General features: G+C 40.1%; 1 protein-coding gene across 12 annotated transcripts in view; it reads right to left on the reverse strand.

The window, feature by feature from the left end:
• The window catches only part of ECHDC1 (ethylmalonyl-CoA decarboxylase 1), a 42259-nt gene that overhangs the window by 6850 nt on the left and 14432 nt on the right, over nucleotides 1-20977 (reverse strand). For 11 of the 12 annotated variants that reach the window (XR_012775252.1, XR_012775254.1, XR_012775253.1 and 8 more), the window contains 2 exons: nucleotides 17753-17805; nucleotides 15722-15802 (listed from right to left, as the gene is read on the reverse strand). Coding sequence is in view for 9 of the 12 variants with exons in the window: in XM_075498702.1 (XP_075354817.1) it covers nucleotides 15722-15802; nucleotides 17753-17805 (134 nt within the window). In the remaining 3 variants the exon portion in view is untranslated. Of the gene's footprint in view, nucleotides 1-15721; nucleotides 15803-17752; nucleotides 17806-19524; nucleotides 19648-20977 lie in introns of those variants that run through there. The other variant, XM_075498706.1, reaches the window with a different exon arrangement.

The following is a 20977-nucleotide window of genomic DNA, read 5'->3' on the forward strand; positions in this document are numbered from 1 at the left end:
CTAAAGCAAACAAGAGCTACAGCAAATGTTCCTGCTGTACATTTTAAAATGTTCTCAGATGCACTAAATGTTACAAACCCTCCACCTTTGATCGAAGGATTCCTTCACTCCATGACATCTCATTGCACCCACGAACTACTGACTGTCATGTCACATCACATCAGTGGCAATGCACGTGAGAAAAAAAACCTTGTTTGCCATTAACAATGCAACCTAACAAATCCCATCCCTTAAACAGGTATGCTTGCTTCCTCAAAGGTGGCACTTGCTGTCAGCTAACAGTTGTGCTTTCCTTTGCTGAAGTATTTCTCAGCTACTTGAAGCTGGAGCATATACAATGAAAGCTGAAAATACAAAGAAAGATGTATTTTCTCAGTTTTTCATACCTGCTTTTTATAGTACTCTTGTTACTGAACTGTTCCAATAGGTATAATCAGTTCCTCAGGCAGAATTAAGATTATATTAAGGTTTGTGCTGGCCCTTACCTCATCATTTCTTCGGGGTTTGAATTATATTCAGCATTCTGACAAGGCAAAGGCACTAATAAAGTTTACTAGAGAGGAACAAATACCATCCTCTATTTTATGCATTTTAAAAGCTCCTACCACTATGCTTCTGAAACCCATAATGGAAAAAAAGGATGCCTAAAACATTAAACATGTTGTCAGCGACTGGGATTTTGTTCCCATCCCTGTTTGACTCCCAGTGTCACATAAGGACACAGCTCTGACTTCCAATCTTCTCCTTTTAGCTGGCGTGAGACTGGCACACCATGGAGGGAGGCAGCCAGCATCACACAGTGCTGCAGCACCTGGTTCTCCGCTACGGTTATACTGAGAGAGGGCAGCCAGAACTGCAGGAGATGACTTATCTCCCCCACAAATACTTTGGCCTCCTGCTCTCAAACCACCAATCAACATAAATAATAAGCAAAGCTTATGCCTTGGGTCATAGGAAGTTCCCTCACCAAATCTGCTAACTTCCCTACATTTTGGTAACACTATCTATGAGGTGACTGAACCAACACAAAGCTGAAAATTCTCCAGAGTCAAAGGCCTTCGGATACAATTAAAAGACATCCATAATTTTAACATGCTGTAGAACAAGAGTTATAGAAATAATAAGAAAATTTCAAATACAACTAGACATTTTTGCAAAACATAGATGCAAGACATCCAGACACATGAAGAGCAATGGTCATGGTCAGCCACACCTGCATTTTGGCCGACTGTCATTACTCAGTGAAGACAGCAAGAATACAGTATTGATATCAAAGGCTTTCAACCAACCATCCAAATCACACACACAACTATTTTAAGCACAGGAAAAGAGAGACATTAAAGAAAAAAGAAAACCACCAGGAAAATGGTAACAGAAAGAACGCTATCAAGGGCCAAACATTTGTCTTAACCAGCAAACAACAGAAGAACAAAGTGGATGTACAATCCAGTCATACACTTTCCCCAACGTGTATGTTTTTCTAATACACTCATCAATATGATATCAGCTTAATTAACTCTTGTTAAATTAAGTAACAGCCTTGCTATGCTGACATGTGGCCAAAATAGCTTTTTAAAATACACACTGCTGGGGAGTGCAAGTTCATGAATTTGTGGGAGGTCTGGTATGACATTATCTGTGGATGGTGTTTATCATGCAAATGGAACTTGTTTTGCCAGGTGGGCATGAAAATTTGAAGACCTTGCTTGCGAGTGACAAAAGCTCAGGTGTAACTAGCTTCGGATTTTGTAACTTTGCTTGGCAAGTGCTACCAGGACCATCCACTGCAGCAGCAGCTCTCAAATGCATGCTGGACTTTAATGAGCAAGAAAGCCGGAGTCTGTTGTCCACTTCTTCCCTGTTCTCCTACTGCACCTTCTCAACACTCAAAATACAGTCCCTGTCCCATCACTTCACCTGCACGTTGCACCTCAGTCTCACCCCATCTTCCTTACATTTCTTCAGCATCCCAAAGGGCACAGAAGATCCCAGTACTGCTGGTGTGTTCTTGCAGCAAGCGACTGTGACGCAGGCAGCAGATAGAGTTACACAGGTAATATCTGTAATCTGACCTCCCTTCTCCTCTTGCTGATGCATGCAAAACCCACCAAAAAAAAAAAAAAAAAGTGCTGCTCTTAAACACAGAGCGCTGCTGAACACATGCAGTAAATGGGGTGTTTTTAGTCAACTAGGGTGTTACAGTAAGTTAAAACAAAGCACAGGAAAGTTGTGATTGTTGAATTTATAGCATCAGAGTAAGAACTAAACTACCTGTTCCTTCATGTGTACAACAAAAGCCCTGATTTGTGATTAAACAGAAGTCCCTTATTTCAGGTTGGTCCAGTGCACCACATAAATAATGTCTGTCTTTCATACTAGATCTCTAGTATGAAAAAAAAGAAAAACAAACAAAAAAACCCCCCAAAACGCCCCAAATGACTTTAAAGTGGACAGCTGAAACACAGTAACTGTTCAGATGAGGTAGAAGTGGGTAGATGGATGTGAAAGCATTTCCATAGAAGAGAGAAGTCACCTTGAATCTTTCACTGGAGGCAAAAGCATTGCCATAGGCAACTAGAGTTCAGTACAACTATAGGATCTGAATAGCTGGGGTCTCCTGTACTGTCCATCATGGCACATGAAAATCAAGGTCCATCTGTGCCTGAGGAGATGCAAGCGTGTGAAAGGGTCTTCAGCCAACAGCAGGATAAAGCTCCTCCTACAGCCACAAAAGGGCTGAGCAAACCTATGATCAGTGGCTGCAGCACATCCTGGGAGCACCTGCCCTGCCCAAAAACCCAAGTCCTGGTGGTCTCCTCTGATGCCTCCAGCCCCTTTGCTGCAGATGCAGTCAGCCAGTTCTGGAGCGTCAGTTCCTTGGCTCAGGCAGGGGTGCCAAGGGGTCTTGCCCTGGCAAGTGGCAGCCCTGCAAGCTGGACTGTAAGGAGCAATTAATTGGGACTCCAGGTGCTGTTAGCCTGAAGCTTGGGAAAGGACCATCACACAAGTAGTCAAGCACTGCTGCAACTGCATACTATGTCGAACAGTTCATGTAGCACATACTATGGTTTGGAAACCTCCAGGCTACCTGCCTTCTCCCCATTTGCTTTAGCATGGCAGGTGGCCCTGCAAGCTTTAACGTGTACCTAGTGCTCAATCCACCTCTCATATCTGCGTTCCGTATCTTAGAGTCAGAAAGATACACCAGAGATCAGGTACCTTCCCATTTAGTGTATCTAAAACCTATCCTCCCCACCACACACGGACAGATGTTAATGCACATGTAAGGAACTACAGAACTTCTTTAGCATTAAGATACAAATTCTTGAGGCCTCGTATTATGAATGCTCCTTGGCAATTTGCTGCAAAACTCATCCCTACCTTCTCCAGAATCCTTTAACAACAAAAGTGATTTCTGAGTATAGCTTTGAAAACAAGACCTGAATACAAGCCACTTGCCTTGACATCTTCACAAAGCCACAGGAAGCCTGAAATTAAGAGTACTGACTAAAGTTAAGGCTGCAGTTTGTGCCCGTGGAGACCTAACCTGGAAACCTAAATACCGATAGTTAATTACATGACAACATTGTGTTCTAACAGTGACAACTTGTCTTGTATAAGTATTTAGTCTCAAAATATTCTTAGGACCATAAATCTTACTGGAAAGGCTAGGAATACTTTCATCAGTATTTAACTGCAGAGTGAATGGGGCTTTACTTTTAATAAAAAAAACCTTGTTCTAGCCTTGTTCGATATTCCAACACACAAGCCTTCCATGGTTATTACAGGAACTTACCTTAAAACAACAACTGCATTAACCAGTCATTTTTGCAATAAAAAATGAATTTTGAAGCAGCAAGGTACTGTGGGAAAAATATTCTGCAGAAGAAATATGCAGTACTACACTAAAATAATTTAGCTAGTCAGCAATGCTGCTGATGAGCAGTTTCCAGTCCTTACTTCAATTTTCATGACAGATGCTGTTAGAATTAGACCCTCAAGAATAAGACAGTCTCCTCCAAAAAGCAAGCTGGGACTAATTAATCTGTCTCTGCCTATCCAGTGCAGTGTCTTGTCAGTCTCTTTATCACTACACCATCAAATAATTACCTAAGTACTCTGTAAAGCGATTATCTAGACAAAACAGCAAAAGATTTTTCTGAAATTCAGCTACACCCTCTATCACCAAGAAAACCCCCTAATTCTCTGAAAATGGATTCCTAACACTAACAAGTGGATTCAGCCTGAGAAGACCTAGTCATAATTTCACTTATCTTTCAATCTCACTTGATTAATTGGATAGGCTTTAAAGGATCAAAAAGCCTCAATTATACATTTAATAAATAACTCCTTGCTAATTATATTTAGCAGATTTTTGAACTATAACAGTGCAGTGAATATTGGCCAGCCAGGACTGCTCTGTGCTTTCCCAGCACAGCTTGCTAGTATTAATCCCCCTGCTCCTCTCCCATATCTTCTCTCTCATGGAGAGCTTCTCATGTTTCCACCTTATGCAGAGGAAGAGTAAGACCGTCAGACATTACAGCAATTGCTGCTTCAGAACTCTGGCAACACAGAGTGAGCCTTCCAAAGTGAAAATACTGTAAAACTGATAAAACTAAGGACTTGTCCAGCATGCTTTTGGCGATAGTCCGTGCAGACTGGCATCATAAAAACAACCCCCTAAATCTTTGCTCTTTCTGAAAATCCTTTAGTCACAAATATTCACTTGACAGATGCCTAAATGGTAACCACTAAAGAATATAAAAATGAAGACAAAATTGTTTAAGAGAGTTTGGGGAAACTATGTCCCTTAAGCATATCTTAGATACAATTGCACAAAGCAGCTCTGCCATCCCAAATTTCAATAGGGAAGACTGTGCTCATTAATGAGCTCTCCTGTTCATGAGCTTTAATTTGTCACGTTTACTACAGGAATGCGATAGAAAGAAGTAGGTCCAGCTACTATTTTAATAAGCCCATCAGAAAGTCAGCCCTCTCAAATCCTTTCAGTGATTAAAACAAAATAATACACCTTCTTAATTTGAGGTTTAAATAAATTAAAATGATACCCAAGAACCAAAATAAAAAAATCCTACTGAGCCTCCCAAGTACAGAGTGTTCTAGGCACGCTCTAAAACTCAGTGTCAAAGGAGTAGGCTTGATGCCAGCCTAAGAAATCTCACCAACACGAGAGCTCTCTTTTCTCACAGCTCTTTTCAAATTGCCTTACAGATTATATGGAATTTTATTTATAGTTACTGAATTGTTTTGTAACACTCTTAGTGCATCCATTTTCCCCCCACTCGCAACAAAAGCTAAGAATCAAGGTTTTCATAAAGTAGCCTAGGAGAAAATGAGATAGCCTCCCTAGCACATTGCCTTTGCCACCTTACTTTCTGCCCTCCAGTCAGATTTTCCAATGCATTTTATGGAGCCCTAAGAATCAGGGTCAAAATCCGATTGGAAAATAGACCCTAATTACGGATGTATTTTCTTGAGCAAGAGTTAATGTTCTTCTGGGTTGGCTGGGAAACCCCAGGCCTCTTCCCAGAGGGGAGCATGGACCTAAACAACGAGAGATGCACTCTTCAAAGGAAACCTTAAAATAACCATTTATAGTGTGACTATCATGCTTTTTCACATCACCCAGAGTCAAATGAAATGCAGAAGAAAGAATGACAAAGTCATATTTTCATCTAAAGACACAAAACATTTGGTTGATGCTAAAATTCTGAAAAGTGGAGTCCTAGATCGATAAAAGGGAAGATGGAGTAACAAGAAAAGAGTTGGAGACAGAGATGGAAGACAGGGACATCAGAGCAGAAACTACTAAATAGACATGAGCCATTTTAGGAGAAATATGGTCTCTGAGAATAAACAGGAGCTTAAGGTGTGGATAACTCCACCATTTATTGCCCAAACATTCAGACATTCAATGGAAGATGAGCCTCCAAAAGGAACAGAGTCAACTCAAAGAGGCTGCAAGGTTACCCATTTCAAAAGGAAGCCACTCCAGGGAAGAAGCACAAAACCAGTACTGTTACTGGAAAAAGATCCCGTGGATAACAGGAGTTAAATTCTAATAGGCAGATACAGAAATCTGCATGCCCCAAAACCAGCATCTCATCAATAGCAAAGCCTGCACTGAGAAAAATTAAGAAAAGGCCTATCAGCAGCAAAAAGGAGTACGGTAAAGCAGCAGAGCACCCTGTGATCCAGCAAGACCCAGACTAAAACCAGTCCAGACACGACTGTGTAAGAATGACCAGAGAAGTGAAAAAAGGTTTATTTCTTAAGTACTTCCCTGATCAAAGGAGAGTGGCTAAAAGAAGGGCAAGAAAGACTATTAATTTGAGAAAGGGATTATGGAAGGAAAGAAACACAGGGAAAGAAGCTGTTGCTAATACCCTGCAAGGGGAGCAGGGCAGCCTCAAACAAGTCAGGGTAGGTAGGGCCCTCCAAAAGTCTCCTGCAGGCGATGCTGGCTGTCATACTGGCTGCCATCCACACCGACGGCTCTTCCAGTCTCTTGCTGGACCAGAATCTCCCAGAAGTCAGCTACGGATGAAGGCTCACCCAGCAGACCTGGGTGATTAGGGGTTTTAAATCTAATTTTTTACCTCAGGCTTGACACTTTCTTGCCTGTGGCTTCACAGAAGCTGGAGAGAGAAAAGAGTGCTATAAAAAGCTACATTTCTTCTAAAAGGGATAAATGAAGCTGAATATTGGAAGTTACAAAAATACTTTTTCTGTAGCAGGAATGAAAAATTGAATTAGATGACAGATCACAGGGCAAGAAATAGGGGCCCAAAAAAGCATGACTGATTAAAACTCCACAAGCAGTATTAAAGGAAGTAATACGAACCTTTTTTTTTTTTTTTTTAACAGTCATTTTTCAATAAACTGACAGGAAAGAAAATTATTTGGCCAAACTGCAAAGTGAGTCTGCCCCATTTCCCAGGCTGATACTGCTTGAGGTCCACATGCGATGCTCACAGGGGTTTCCCACAGCCCAGGGTACTATTCCCCCGCGGCGGGCTGCGGGTGCCGGGAGATGGGCAGCACCGTGCAGGGGGGCTGTGGAGATGGGGACAGGGCTGGCCAGGGGACTCATGCAGCCCCCCCCACCGTCACGCAGGGCGCTTTGTGCTGCACGCACACGCGCATCGTGCGGCACCTCTGCAAGCTGCGATGCGACGTAAAAGCTGAGCCACACACTGTTCCCTCGTCCCCGCTCTTGCGCCTGAGCATTCAAGTGAGCTGAGGAGACCCAGAAAACAGCAGAAAAAGTAAATTAAGAGGCCTTGCCCAAGTGGGAGAGACATAGACTTTTTACAATTATACAGCTAGCAATAAAGATTCCCCAGTCCATGGGTGCTGCCTCGGATCTGTTTGAGAACGCTCCCTGTGCGCACACGGGGAAGGAGCAGCATGGCTTTACAAAGGCTTATGAACACACGCAAGGCTCATACCACAATTTAAGAGCACACAGAATCAAGAGAATAAAAAAAGACAGTTACACCAGGGAGCTGTAATTCCCCTGAACTGTGCAGTATAAACTCTGAAAGCGTCATGAATCACCAGAGCCGTAAAGTGGGACTGAAGCCCCATCATTCAAAATGTAGTGCCTGGATCTTCCTTTCTCCCCACAGTTGTACGACAGCAATCCACGGAGTACCACCCCATTTCTCCTCCCCTGCAAACCACCGATGGCTTACTAACACTCTCCTCCTCCTCTATTTCCCAGCTATGACTTTATTTATATTACCCTGGTGTCACTGGGTCCCAGTCACAGGCACACTGCAACCTCCGTTACCATACAATTATTTTCAGAGTAGTTCTCATCTTGACATAGCACTCAGGTCTTACCCATGAAGCAGGTTTTAGCTATTCTTTACAGGCTGCCAAAGTCTCAATACACAAGTGAGTGAACACCAAAATAATGCTCACATAAAAATTACTCATGCTGGAAATCTAAAATGTTACATGAGTCTTTTCTTCCAAAAAAGGAACTACAGCTATTTGGATTTCATTCAAGCAAACATTTTCAACAACAGATATGCCTTTTAGACTAAAGCAAAAATTTCCATTAGAAAAGATCCAGTGATATTTTACCAGATTCTTCGATGAAAAAAGATTACTTGGAGGTAAAGGTGTTTGATAATTGAAATTCTTAGTCAAATCTGAATGCCAGTATTCATCTAGAAATCAAAAAAGTGCAGTGGAGCTTGTTTTCAAATTGAAAATATTCTGGTTTTTAAATTATATGCAGCATATAGACCCGTGTTTATAACCTCAGTTTCCCACATCTTTATTTCCATCATGTACATTTATCAAGACCAAAGAAAATAGAACAAAATTCTCCTGGACCAAAATCAAGAGTCTCTTAAAGCAGGAACATTTCAGTCATATTCTTTGCTCATCTCTGCTGCTGATACAGAAAGGGGAGGGGGAACTTCCCAACGCTCTGGCTCAGAGCTTGGCATCTAAAATGTCAAAAAGGCAAAGATCACCTCACTCGCCTGAACACAGCCGACTGGAAAGGAACAGCGTTTCTTGGCATCAGCCCTAAGAGATGCAAGGTTCAAACTGCTCTAACACTTTATGATGGATTCGATATATCACATTTCTGCAACTCACAGCATTAAAGGATTTAAAATATGTCATAACATCACACTAACTAACAACCAGTCGCAAGACTTCGGGTAATGAGACACACTTAGAAATTCAGCTCTGTGTGCAGTGCTACTGATGCTGCATTTGCATATGCTACACAACAATTTCTGACTAAAGAAAAAAGAGATCATGCACTTATTTGAAATCACTGGTGATGAAATTACAATGAAATGTTGCCATTTTGTCAGGATACCAGGTTAATAATCTCAAACAAAAAATGCTGAGGTTTTGTGGTTTTTTTAAAATGATCACAGTGGCTGTGAGCTAAATTTTAAGTTTTGCAGACATGAAATATTGTTTTAGAGCTCATCTCTTTTTTTGGGGGGGGAAGGGTGCACAATGACATATCAAAAAAGGCTTAAATGGGAGGGAGAATTTAACATTAAGTTACTGTTTGTAATGTAGAATTTTAACTTCTTCACCTCTGTTCTTTTTAATATAGCACAGTAGTTATGTTGATGGAGAACTAAAGCCAGCTTCAGATCACTAACTGATGGTATGTTCAGACTAGTTGGACAAGAAACAGGCACATTTTCAGCAAACTGTACCAGATCCTCCACAAATATGCCCAAGTGTGACCAATTCTCTTATCACCAAAAGTATAATTTTCCCCGGTCCCTTTTTATTTACAGTCTTTCACACACACAAATCCACACTAAGTGAAATTGTTTTTTCCTCAGTCTATATATTTGATTTTTGTTTATGAATATGAATGTATCAGCACACAAAACAGAACTGGAGGATAACACCTAATAACAGACCATGGATACACTAGAAGCTCTTAAACATTCAACAGTTTAAGCACAATAGGAATTTATTTAATATAAGAACTTATAATTTGATTTATTCTTACTGTGACTGCTGAGTTACAGCAGTAGCAATTAATTTCTCACTAACTACAGAATCCAGGAAGAAGTAGGAAGCTGAAATCACCAAGGTTTACAGGTTCAAACAGTCCACAGTCTTGTTTCACACAATTTTGGGTAAGTCTGGAAGGAACAGGAACACAGAGGTCCAGCCAGCAGGCCTGCAAATCTTCACTAAGATATTGGGTTGCTTTGGATTAGAAGGGAGAAGAGAAACAGGGGGTGAAGGGGAAAACTAGAAGTTGCAATTGTGAAGGCAATGTTTACAATGAAAGTAGGTTGAGATCCACGCAGCAATGCCTGCTTACACTTGCAAACACCCAGGGAGATCGAGTCATTCGGTCATTTCATGAGCAGTAACTCAGATGTGGATGATTACCCTTCAGATATCTACAATATTAACTATATGGCTACCTGGAGTGATAGAGAGAGGAAGAGTTCATCTTTTTGTAGTCCTTCAGTAGCACATGACAGGACTGAAAAAATGAGATAAGTAACAGGGACATTGGAAAACATTCTCTGGAAGCTGATGCAATGCAGTTAGGCAGTTTAAAGCTGTGGCTTCAGGGGAAACTGAGGCCAACAGCTCCCTAGAGCCAAAAGGAGACGATTGTATTCCCATCCCCTCCTGTTCTTTGTCATCCTCTCCTAGAGGCCGAGTTCCTCCTTTACATTGGCCCTAGCCATTACTATATCCTTTTATAAACTACTCTAACTCGCTGTAAGAACAGGAAATATCTAGCCTTTCTGTTGCTTTTTCATGAAATAATTGCCTCATACAGGCATCTTCACTGGTGCTTGGCAAACAAGAGGTACGCAGTGAGCTGGGAATGGGCAGCAGGGACATCCTCCTCCCACATCAAGGTGAGCTGTTCAGGCAGTCTGTCCTTCTCATGAAATCACAGCTCAACATAATCCCACCTCGGAATCAGCAGACTGGAATACATTAAGTGCTTCTCAGACTTCATATTAACCAACCTGTGGAGCTATCTGGTTATATACGTATGTATTTACAAGAATATTTTGGTTGTGAAGATCAACAGTGGAGTGTCAAACTCAAATACCTGCAGGCAGTTTATCTAAACTGGGGATTAGTCACTTCACAGATGCAAGCATAATGGACCATTTCAGTGCATTTGTACTCTTCCTAAACTAATTCTCCTTGAACCTTGAATGCTTCCCTACAGTGTACCAACAGTCCAGTGTCCCAGCAATAATCAGCATGGGTCCAGCTCTGCATTCCCTAAAATCTGTTTTAGCTAAGTTTTCCATTATCTGGGCTATCTCTGTTTATTATTACTGTGCAGCAGCGAATCAGCTGCATCAGGTTTGTTCAACAGAAGGGACAAGACTGCATGGTAGAAGTGGTCTGAAATGTAGACACATGCCAATAACAAAAGTCTCATTCACCCAGGATAAGATGGTTTGGCCTCCCAAAGAAAAAAAAAACAAACCCACAACAAAAAACCAAAACTTGGAATGAAGTAAATCCCTACAAAAAGACAACCTCAGAAAGAAAACTTCAACTCAAATTCATGCTTTGTTGCTCTTACTTACATTTCCAGTAAAATCCAACATTAGTAAATTTGAACTGTAGACTATGTGAAAAATCCTCTGCCTGGAAGATTGTAAACACATGAAATTGAAACCCAAATGAAAACTGGTAACAAAGAAAAAAACAATACCAGCCCATAAATACAAGCCCAAAAATACAAGCTCTCAAGTCCATTTCTAGCAGTGCTGTGATTACTTAACCAGATGTCAAGTGTGCCAGGTCAAAAATAAGACTGCCTTCTTAAAGGCAGGCAACGTGAAACTTTTAAAACCATTCTCTCTCTCTCTCAAAATTAATCAGAAAATTGTACTAACAAACCTCCCAGGGCTCTAAAAATGTGAAGTGATGCATGACTGCAATGGAATTCTAAAATTGCCAGCTGATTTGAAGGAGGTTTTACATATATATACACACACACACATATATTAGAGAGAAAAATTTTATATAGTTAAAAAAAGTGATCTATGGCATATAGCAGGCACCTGAAGCTGTGAGAACCCACTCAGATTTGGCTTCTGATTCTTCTCCTGATGACGTGCAGCAACGTTCCAGAGTCACATCTAATGAAAAGTGCTTTGTCAGCCTGACTTTGCAAGAACTCATGAATATGTGAACCCCATCCCATTACATTCATATCATGCTCTGCCCAGTGAAAAGAGCTACTATGTCCTGAGGCACCCTTACTTCAAACAGCAGCATCTTGTGTACCTAAAAGCTCCTCCTGATAAAACTAAAAGCCAAAATCCTTGCATACAGCTAAATATTTCCAAAGAAGCTACTGTGTTGCACTCTGATGTTCTGAAACCTATTCTTGGAAAAGCTTGCTGTAGAATACTAATGTCTTTACAGCCCCCCCCCCCCCCGTTTTTTAAAGGAGGAACAACTGAAAAGTCGGTCATAGTGGGCCTACATCTAGGTAGTGGTTATCATCTTCTGCTCCTTTCATTTCATATAAATTACATCTAATGCACTAAACGCATGCTTGTAAAAGTAAATAAACATAAGTCATCACAAGAACACACACAACAAAAGCTATTCAATAACAGTGCATTTCACTGTATCTTATTAGGTGTTTTATGGCACATGCCTAACACCTTAAAATGTAATACTAAGCATGCCTACATATTTCACAAAAATATACAAAACATCCAATTAAAATGCAGCAAGGCCAATTTGATAAATGCAGTATAATTAGCATAAGCTTCCTCCCTTGTTAAAAGCTCAATTCTGCCATTCCTACAGATACAGGGCAGAAGTCTGCTCAGAAAGCAAATACTTCTTTAAATCAATTGTGCTTTTTACAATGTAGGATACTGCTCAGCACTAGCAAGAGTAATGAAACTGGTCCTTTGCAATTTAACTGTGCAACATCAACTACAGCTGAAGAAATTATAGTTGATTAATTTATTTTCTAAAAAAGAAAAGGAGAATACTGCTTCCTCTACCCATGAGCCCACTTTGAGGTCAATGGTAAGAGAAGTGGGTAGCTTTCCATCTTTGCACTCCCATCCTCTGCCTGGAGACACCACCTTTTAAATGGTACTTACATGGCACTGGCACACCTCTATTTTGACTGCAGTAGCATCAGAGAGGAAAAAGGGGGTGGGGGAGAAGAGACTATATTTTTCAGAAGCACTCAGGTACAATGGAAGTCCATTTGCCAAGTGATGTAGGACCAAATTTTCAAAGTTGTAGACCTGTCTAAAAGACAGACATCGCCCCAGCCAGATTTCTCAAAGGCACCAAAGTTAGTTATTCTGGCTATTGGCTGGTAGCACAGCTACTGTGCTCAGAGATTACTGTGTTCATAACAACTGCACAGATAGATTCATTACCAAACTGTCTCTGCCCCATATCTGTTAGCTTATTGCCGAACAACCCACTACAATTCTTGTCCAAATTCCTCAGCCAACCCTGCCAAATCAGTTCTCCTTAACTTCATGCATTGTGCAAGTAAAAGATACACTTCAAGTTTCTGCCTACAGGGAACTCAGAACAGATACTTCATTTCCATTATTTGTAAAATTGCATCACTGAATCCAACAACATAGTCATTTGTGCATTTCACTGAAATGGCTGCAGTGTCATGCAGAACTGCAGTGTACACTGCATTTGGCAGCAGAACTCACGAGCCATCTTCACAGGCTCAGAGAGAATATTCAACTGTGGCACACCAAAAAAGTCTAGGTTTCCTGAAACTGTACTAAAAAGCTCAGCTGTCCAAACAAGTTTCATACCTGCATGGTTTTACATTACTGTTTTACAGAAATAATTGAGATAAATAATTAGAGTTTCAGAAGCCTTATCTTCCCAGTATTCGTATCAGAAAAGTCTGAAAGGATTTTAATTACCTTGCACTTGTCTGGACAATCATCCCCCCCCCCCATCACATTTATGATCTTTATAAGAATGCTGCTTCTTATGGAGAGTCATACTGCAACAATCCATAAAGCATCTAAGATTGAAGATGTTTTGAGAAGACCTCTTCCTCCAGATCAAAGGTGGAGTGACCCAAGATGCTTTCACTTTTCATCATTGCCCTTATGCCAGCAATAAATGTGCCAGAGTTCATGCAAGCCCTCCCTAATCCAATGAGCTGGCTTAAAATGGAGTAAGAGACAATTAGCCACAAGAACTGCTGCTGGAAGAATGCATCAGGAATATTTTAAACTACCTCAGCTATTTTAAAATTGGATTTGTCCACACCTCTACTTCAGTAGACATGTGCATCATGCTGCCAGAGCACATTTCAGAGAAGGTATAAAAGCCATTTTGGTTCAAGTGAATCACTTCAACAGTATCAGTATAGTTAATGTAGTACAAACTGGCAGAGATAAAAATTAGAAAATATTTCAGGCCAATACCAAGCACTTTGGTAGTTTACACAGTAACTATGAAATAGAAGTGGATTTGAAAATTCAGAATTAAAAGCAGCCACAACTCACTCGTTCTGTTCTTAAAAAAAAATGTCCAAACAGTTTATTCAAGGAAGAGAACAAACGTCTCTGATTTCTGTTCTCCAGTTCCTCTTTTGGCATCTAGTGACTCAGGACTGAATTCCTGTTCCACTAGTATCTGCTCATAGCTCTCAAAAAAACCCAAGATTTCCCCCCCCCCAGTATTAAAATTCTCAAATTCAGGAGCAATAGCAGCAGAGAGTATGTTTCTCTATCTTGTTGTTGTTGCTAATTAAGTACCATTTGCTGCTCCTGAATTGCTATTATTTAGTTGCACTGGATGGGTGTGTTAGAAAGTAATGGAAGATGGATCAACAGCTGTAGTTATTATGAAAATTATGGCAGCACGTCAGAGGAATTGCAACTGCTCAGTTCATTCAAATAAGAGCTACTTGACAATGACTGTAATTACACGGTATGTCAAACAACATAGCTGGAGTAAAAGTAGAGACTACATGTTTTAGAAAGCCAAAAGATTTCCAATTCATTACATTAACATTCCCTAAACTCCTATTTAGGGATAACAGGATTCGCTTTCTGTCAATGGACTCACAGATACAGAAAGGTCGACTAAGTCTCCCAAGGGCATTCTCCTGTCAACCATGGTACTTCTCTGCATGTTTCCTAGGCATTTATAATACAGCCTGTACTCAGAGGCCAGAGGCAGAGCTGGGGTTCCAGTTCACGAGGTGCTGTGTAGATATGAAGAAAGTTCCGGCCGCATCTAGTTTCAAAGCAAAGGAACGTTGCTTCCGAGTGGCTCAGACAATGCAGATACCATCTCCTCTATCCAAAGCCTGTTCCAGGTATCAGGAACAGCACTGTAATACTCTAGTTTACTTTGCTTAGTATTATTTTGAGCACAAGTACTTTCAGCTTGTTCTGGACAATTCATTTCCCACTTCAGGTGCTAAGGCCCTCTTAAAGAGCACATTTCCTTCTCTTAGATAAAAACTTCACTCCTCATTTTGAGAGAGGCTGCGCACAGTGCTTATCCTGTTACATCTGTAGGCTGTTTGCACATTAGCAACTGTTTAAATAAAGTGACATTTTATTATTTTAGTTTCTTCCAGTTCCTGTTGTGCATTCAGCCTCTTTAATTAGAGCCCTCTGTTTTTCACTAGTTATTTGATGCTGGCAAATACCTGCACGGAAAAAAAAACAGGGACAGAACCTCATTTGCTTTCCTCTGCATCTCAAACTCTTGTTTCAAAAACTGTACAGCACAAAGTTATGTTACAAATAGTAAACCCAGAACACAAAATACCAGACTAATGGAGACTTTTGTTTATTTATTTTTACTTATGACAGCCACATAAAGAGACGTAAGGGGATATACAATTTTGCAGTCCTACCTCTCACTCAGGGGTGAGAAGTTGGACCCACTTGGTCTATGACACAGTCGGCTGCTAAAGCTGCTCACTGCTCTTGTTTTACACAGTGATTCAAACTGTATAACTTGACAGTAAATAACCTTTCCTCTGTACTATCAGAAAACCCAAACTTTTTTCCTGTGAAGTCTGCTGACAAAGCCCAGTTCTTAATGCCTGGAACTCAGGGACCTGACTCCTGGTAAAAGTGGTACCTCAAGCTTCCTGCATTTCACAGGTACAGGCATTAAATCACTGACCCAACATGACAGCTACTCAAATTGTTGATCTTACCTGAAATCACATGCCGTGGTAAGTTCTGCTCCTCCTCCAACAGCTTTTCCTTGGACTAGTGCAACACTGATCAAAGGCAATCTACACAAGAGAGTTTTGTAACCAAAATTAATGCTTTTAGTCTTCTAGAAATTACAAAAGTATTTAAGCAAACCATCTTTACAGTAAAAGATTGGGAAAATATACTGTTCCAACTCATTCAAATAACTACAACTTTGTAAGTAGCACAATACCAATTCCACTTATGCTAAAATGATTATTCCATAATTAATATGGAATCCCAAAATGAAACAGCAAGACAGATATATCAAGTGGAATCAAAGTAAAGAAGATAATGAAAAATTATGAAAAATACATACTACAGATTATACCTAAAAAGACTGTCTGCAAGAAGGAGTGACAGGACAGCAACACAAGACCCTACCCTCAGCCAGTACGCTACAGAAAGCAGTAGAAAGGGACACAAGGAACTGCATGGCTGGGTTATCTAAAAATAATGAGATTCAGCATGATACCTTCAGCAGCTTCTTCAGAATGCTACCATCTCAGTCATCAACAAAACTTTTTTTTTTGAGGACAAAACATCCTTTGAGGATAGTAACAATCTGTTACCTTTGACGGTGTTGTATTTAATCATGCTCAAGGTATTTAATCATGTTCAAGGTAATTCAAAGGACAGAGGGAAGGAAGAGTATGTAGGGAGAACCTCTTTCCCCACTGCCATTGTGAAATGAATACTAACAAACAGTGACTGACTGAGGACAAGCCAAGTTCCCTAAGAAATGAAGACAAGTGGTTAGTCCCAGACTTTGCATGCTGATACAGCTGTTTCGTCTTTTACTACGAAGAGACATTTAAGTCATTGAGCAGTTTTGAAACCACATTCTGAAGTCAGCTTCCCAGTCATGACCACGTTTGGTTTTACTTCTACTTTAACAGAAGCACCAACAGTTTCTTATGGCCCAAGTTCACTTACCAGCTGCAACACACTTCATACAATACATGGCACAAGTGAACCCACTGGAAGAGGGTAACCTCATTTTTTCTGTGGTCTATGGAAAACAGAAGATATGGGTCCAAGTCCCCTACATCCACACTCTGATCCATTTGAGGCACTTCCTTCAGGATCACAGTCAGCCTCAGCTCCCTCTGAGGGAGATTGATCCATCTACAATAGATGTCCCCAGACAGCAGTTCAGTGCTCCCTCTGAACCATAGCTTCAACATACTCTAAGTCAGGACACCTGAGGTGAGGGATTAGTCTTCATACATGTTCCTCCTCTTTGCTTTGTCCCATCAATTTTGATTATACAGAGACCAGCTTACACAAGTGGATTCTAACTCTGGTCCTGACGATTCCTTACAGTACTACTACTACTAAGTCTCCAAGCTCCTGGGCAGTTTTACAAAATAATGTTAACTCATAACACTTTCTCATATAGATTATTTGAAAACAAAGAATATTTATCTTCAAAGAGCTCTGAGCAGAAAAAAAGACAGACTCTACCACACATAGATTTAATAGAAATGTGACTTCTTAAGGGAAGCTAAATCTAAAGGAAAGGAAAAAATGTTTTTCAGAAGTACCAGATGGTAGAACTGAATACATTCCTCTTATGAAGTGGGAAGATTAAATAAATATATTAAATAAATGTTACCTGCGTAGGCTGCATAAGCTGGCCCTGCTTGTTTTTTAAGAGCTACTGATTTCCACTGAGTTACAGAAGGCAGCTTCAGAAACTTTGAAGGCCTAGATTTCCTTAACTCTAGGTATCTCCTGGCCCTCCACATATAAGCACATAGGGGTTTTTTCTGTTCCAATCTCTGTAAAGTCTAGTAGTTGCAAAATGTCAAGGCCTAATTTAAATCCATAAATACCCCTGATTAAAATGTGTGAATACAAGGTCTGGGATTCAAAATGACATACTTAAAACTATATATTTAACTTTAAACATCTTGTTAAAGAGTTAGCCAAAACATATTCCAATCCTTATAATTACTTCATAAAGAAGGGTAAATAAAATATATTACCTCATAAGTCTGGTTAAGGTGTTTTGCATAAACATGCACATATTCATCCCATCCTACAAAGAATAGGAAATTAAAAAATGTTAAGTGATCCTAATGTGAAGCAATTAAACACACAGATGGAGTAGACACGAGTATTCATTATATTTACTCTAGCTGGTTTTTTTCTCTTTGGTTAATCTTGCCCAAATTCCAGCCCAACCCCACTACGCACAAACAGAAAACTTAGTATAAATCAGGTTAAAAAATCCAAACTCAATCAATTTATATGAATTTCAGTTATAATTAAGCCACTGTTAAAGTAATTGCAATGCTGAATTTCTGTGATGTGAAATTTTACATCCTTTCCTCTTAATTTTCTCGCTCCCAGTTAAACACCCATAAAGCTGAGTTTTAAAAGTCTGTATAGGACCATAGAGCACTGCATACTTTTTACTGTTCCAAATCCATAAAGTTTTAGACAAGATACAGTTTACCAACTACATTTTTTTATTGTTTGGAACTACATTTTTTTATTGTTTGGGCCAAAAGCATTTCAGCCAAAAAAATGTTGCCAAAAGCAACACAAAAAAAAAACAAAACAGAAAGAAGATTCCTCTTATTTCTCTCCTCCTTTATGTTTTACATCAGCTTGCAAATAATAGTGAATTGAAAACAATTGTTCCCTTATCTTCCAGTACAAGAACTAAGGGGCTCCAAATAAAATCAGTTGCTGCTAGATTCAAAACAAATACATTTCTTCCTGCAACACGTAGTTAAACTGTGAAACACCTTGCAGAAGGGCATTGCAACCTCTAAAAGACTACACGAATTCAAGAACAACTAGATAAACTCATGACAGAAAAATCAACAAAAGGTTATTAAATACAAGGTAACACCTCAAGCTCTAGAAGTCTTAGTGCAAGTTGCTGGGGACTAAGAGAATATTTTGAAGCAAAAATCATTATCTATCTGCCTTCCCTGTCCTTATATTCTTTCTCAGGCATCCAGTATTGACCAGGAACTCAAGAAATGACTGGGCTAAATGACTCAGTATGACTATGTTCATATACATACTGAACTGCATACTCTGAACTACACATGTGCCATTTAATCCAAATTGAAAAAAAAATGTTCGGACACCACAGAAGTCAAAAAAACAGTAGGTAACAATTTCAGCATGTCTTTCAAAAAAAACCCCAACCAAACAAAAAAAGCAAAAAAAAAAAAAGATAGGAAGAAAAAGAACAAACAAACATCTCTTTTATTGGCATTTACTAATTTCTAAAACACAGTTTTACAGGGGTTGGCAAGTTAAAAGAATCTGCCTTGATTAAAAGCTTCTGACTCATACCTTAGGGAAAGAAAAGACATGCAGTAAGTCTTCCATACATCTTGGAAGCAGACCTTGAAATAATAGTAGGTCAACTTCAGTTGACTGATTGTCCATTTATTCATATGTTCCCAAGACCTACTCTGCCCAACACCAACGACCATTATGGTGTTTAAGGACAGATCTCTGGCAGATATAAGCTGCCACAACAATCGCTACACAGGAACCTGTAAATTCAGTTTCATTAAAGGCCTGCTTGAAAATTTCAGCACACATTGATTTACAAAGAGGCTTTTATTTATCACTTGTAGCAAACTCCTACATCCATTAAGACCAGTAGCAGCATTTCCACTCCGAATTAAAGAACAATCGAATCCTCCATGATAGCTGTCTTAGCACTTCTAATCAGGAAGAAAAGTTCAAAACCCACATACAAGGTACCAGTTCTTGGACATGGACTTACACAATTCCCATACTACAACCATCAGGATGAAGCTGCAAAAAAGCTCTTCAGAGAAAGTAATTTTCCACTTCATCACAGCAGAGTCCTTGCATTCAAATTGGCCATGTGAATTCATACCAAAACGGTAATTAAAGATTAATGCCAGAACAGACCAGCTTGATAAACGCAGTTATGACTGAGCAGACAAAAAGAAAGGTCTTCCTATTCTCAGGTGATAGAGAGATTACTGGGTATCACATGGAAAAAATACCTGCACAGCAAACACCCTGAAAAAAAAGGCACAATTACTTGAGTCCTGGCCAACATACCCTTCAAACCTTCCTGATAAGAAAAATAAGGCTACTAGTCAGAGTATTTTATCTGAATAAGAGAGGCGTTCACTGGAGTCTAGTGGAATAATCACATTTTCAGCTCTAATACTGTCCTTGGAGTAGGAAGAAAACTACAAGCAGAAAGTGAGGCAAAATACAGTACGCACTACACGTAGAAGAAAAGGATTAATAGTTTGCAGTGGGGCTAGGGGGGGCAGGGAAGAAGAAAGTCACCTTTCTAAAGCAGATGACTGTACCCCCAGCTCTCTTTGCTGCAAGAGCTTAGAGTCCACTTTCACTACAGATAGAACAATATTTCCAGACCATCTCTAACTGCTTGGAAGTCCTCCCTCCGTGGCTTACTGCTTGGGAACCTCTGTCTTAGGGCTTCTAGACAGGGACCAAGGAAAGTGACATTCTCCTTTGTGCTTCCTTCCTCTCAGCTGTCCTTTCAAGAGCTTCCCCTGCTTTTCAGCTAGCCAGCTTTTCAAGTCTCACTCTAGAATGAGGTTATGGCTCTTGGGGACCAGGCTTACAAGGACGGGGGGGAATTTTTTATTTATTTATTTTTTTAAAATTCCGCTTAATTTGCCTTCTGTGATTTTGTCATGTAATGGTAGCACTTGCCAAAGAGGAACAGGCAGGGGACCTGGGTTTGTTTCAGGGTTAGGAACAACTGAACATGGGAGAAGGAGGACAAAGAGGAAGAGGAGGAGGAGGAAGAAGAAGAGGAGGAGGAGCCACTAGGGGGCAGGAAAATCCTTCAGCATTCTTGGCCGTTATTCTGCCTTTCCTGCACCACAGGGAAAGGCAAACTATATTGTGGATTATGAAAAATACATCTCCCCTCAACCAACAGGTTGAATAAAATACACGTTTTCGGTAATTACTAAAAGCTATGAGCTAAAGCAGCCTTGCAAAAAATTAAAGGAAAAACATACCAGTTCAGGCACAAAGCTATTCCCTTTTTTTTTTGCGTCTTAGGGATGCCTGTGGACAGAAAACTTAACCTAATGCTCTTTTAACCAGAAACCAGACAAAACCCTCTCATCTGCAGTGAGTTAGAGAGCAGAGTTCTGCAAGACTAGAGAACAGCAAATGCTATTCCTTATTCTATTAAAGTTTTATTTAATAAAGACTAT

This window comes from Mycteria americana, chromosome 3, assembly GCF_035582795.1.
Source record: "Mycteria americana isolate JAX WOST 10 ecotype Jacksonville Zoo and Gardens chromosome 3, USCA_MyAme_1.0, whole genome shotgun sequence".
NCBI classification, from domain to species: domain Eukaryota; kingdom Metazoa; phylum Chordata; class Aves; order Ciconiiformes; family Ciconiidae; genus Mycteria; species Mycteria americana.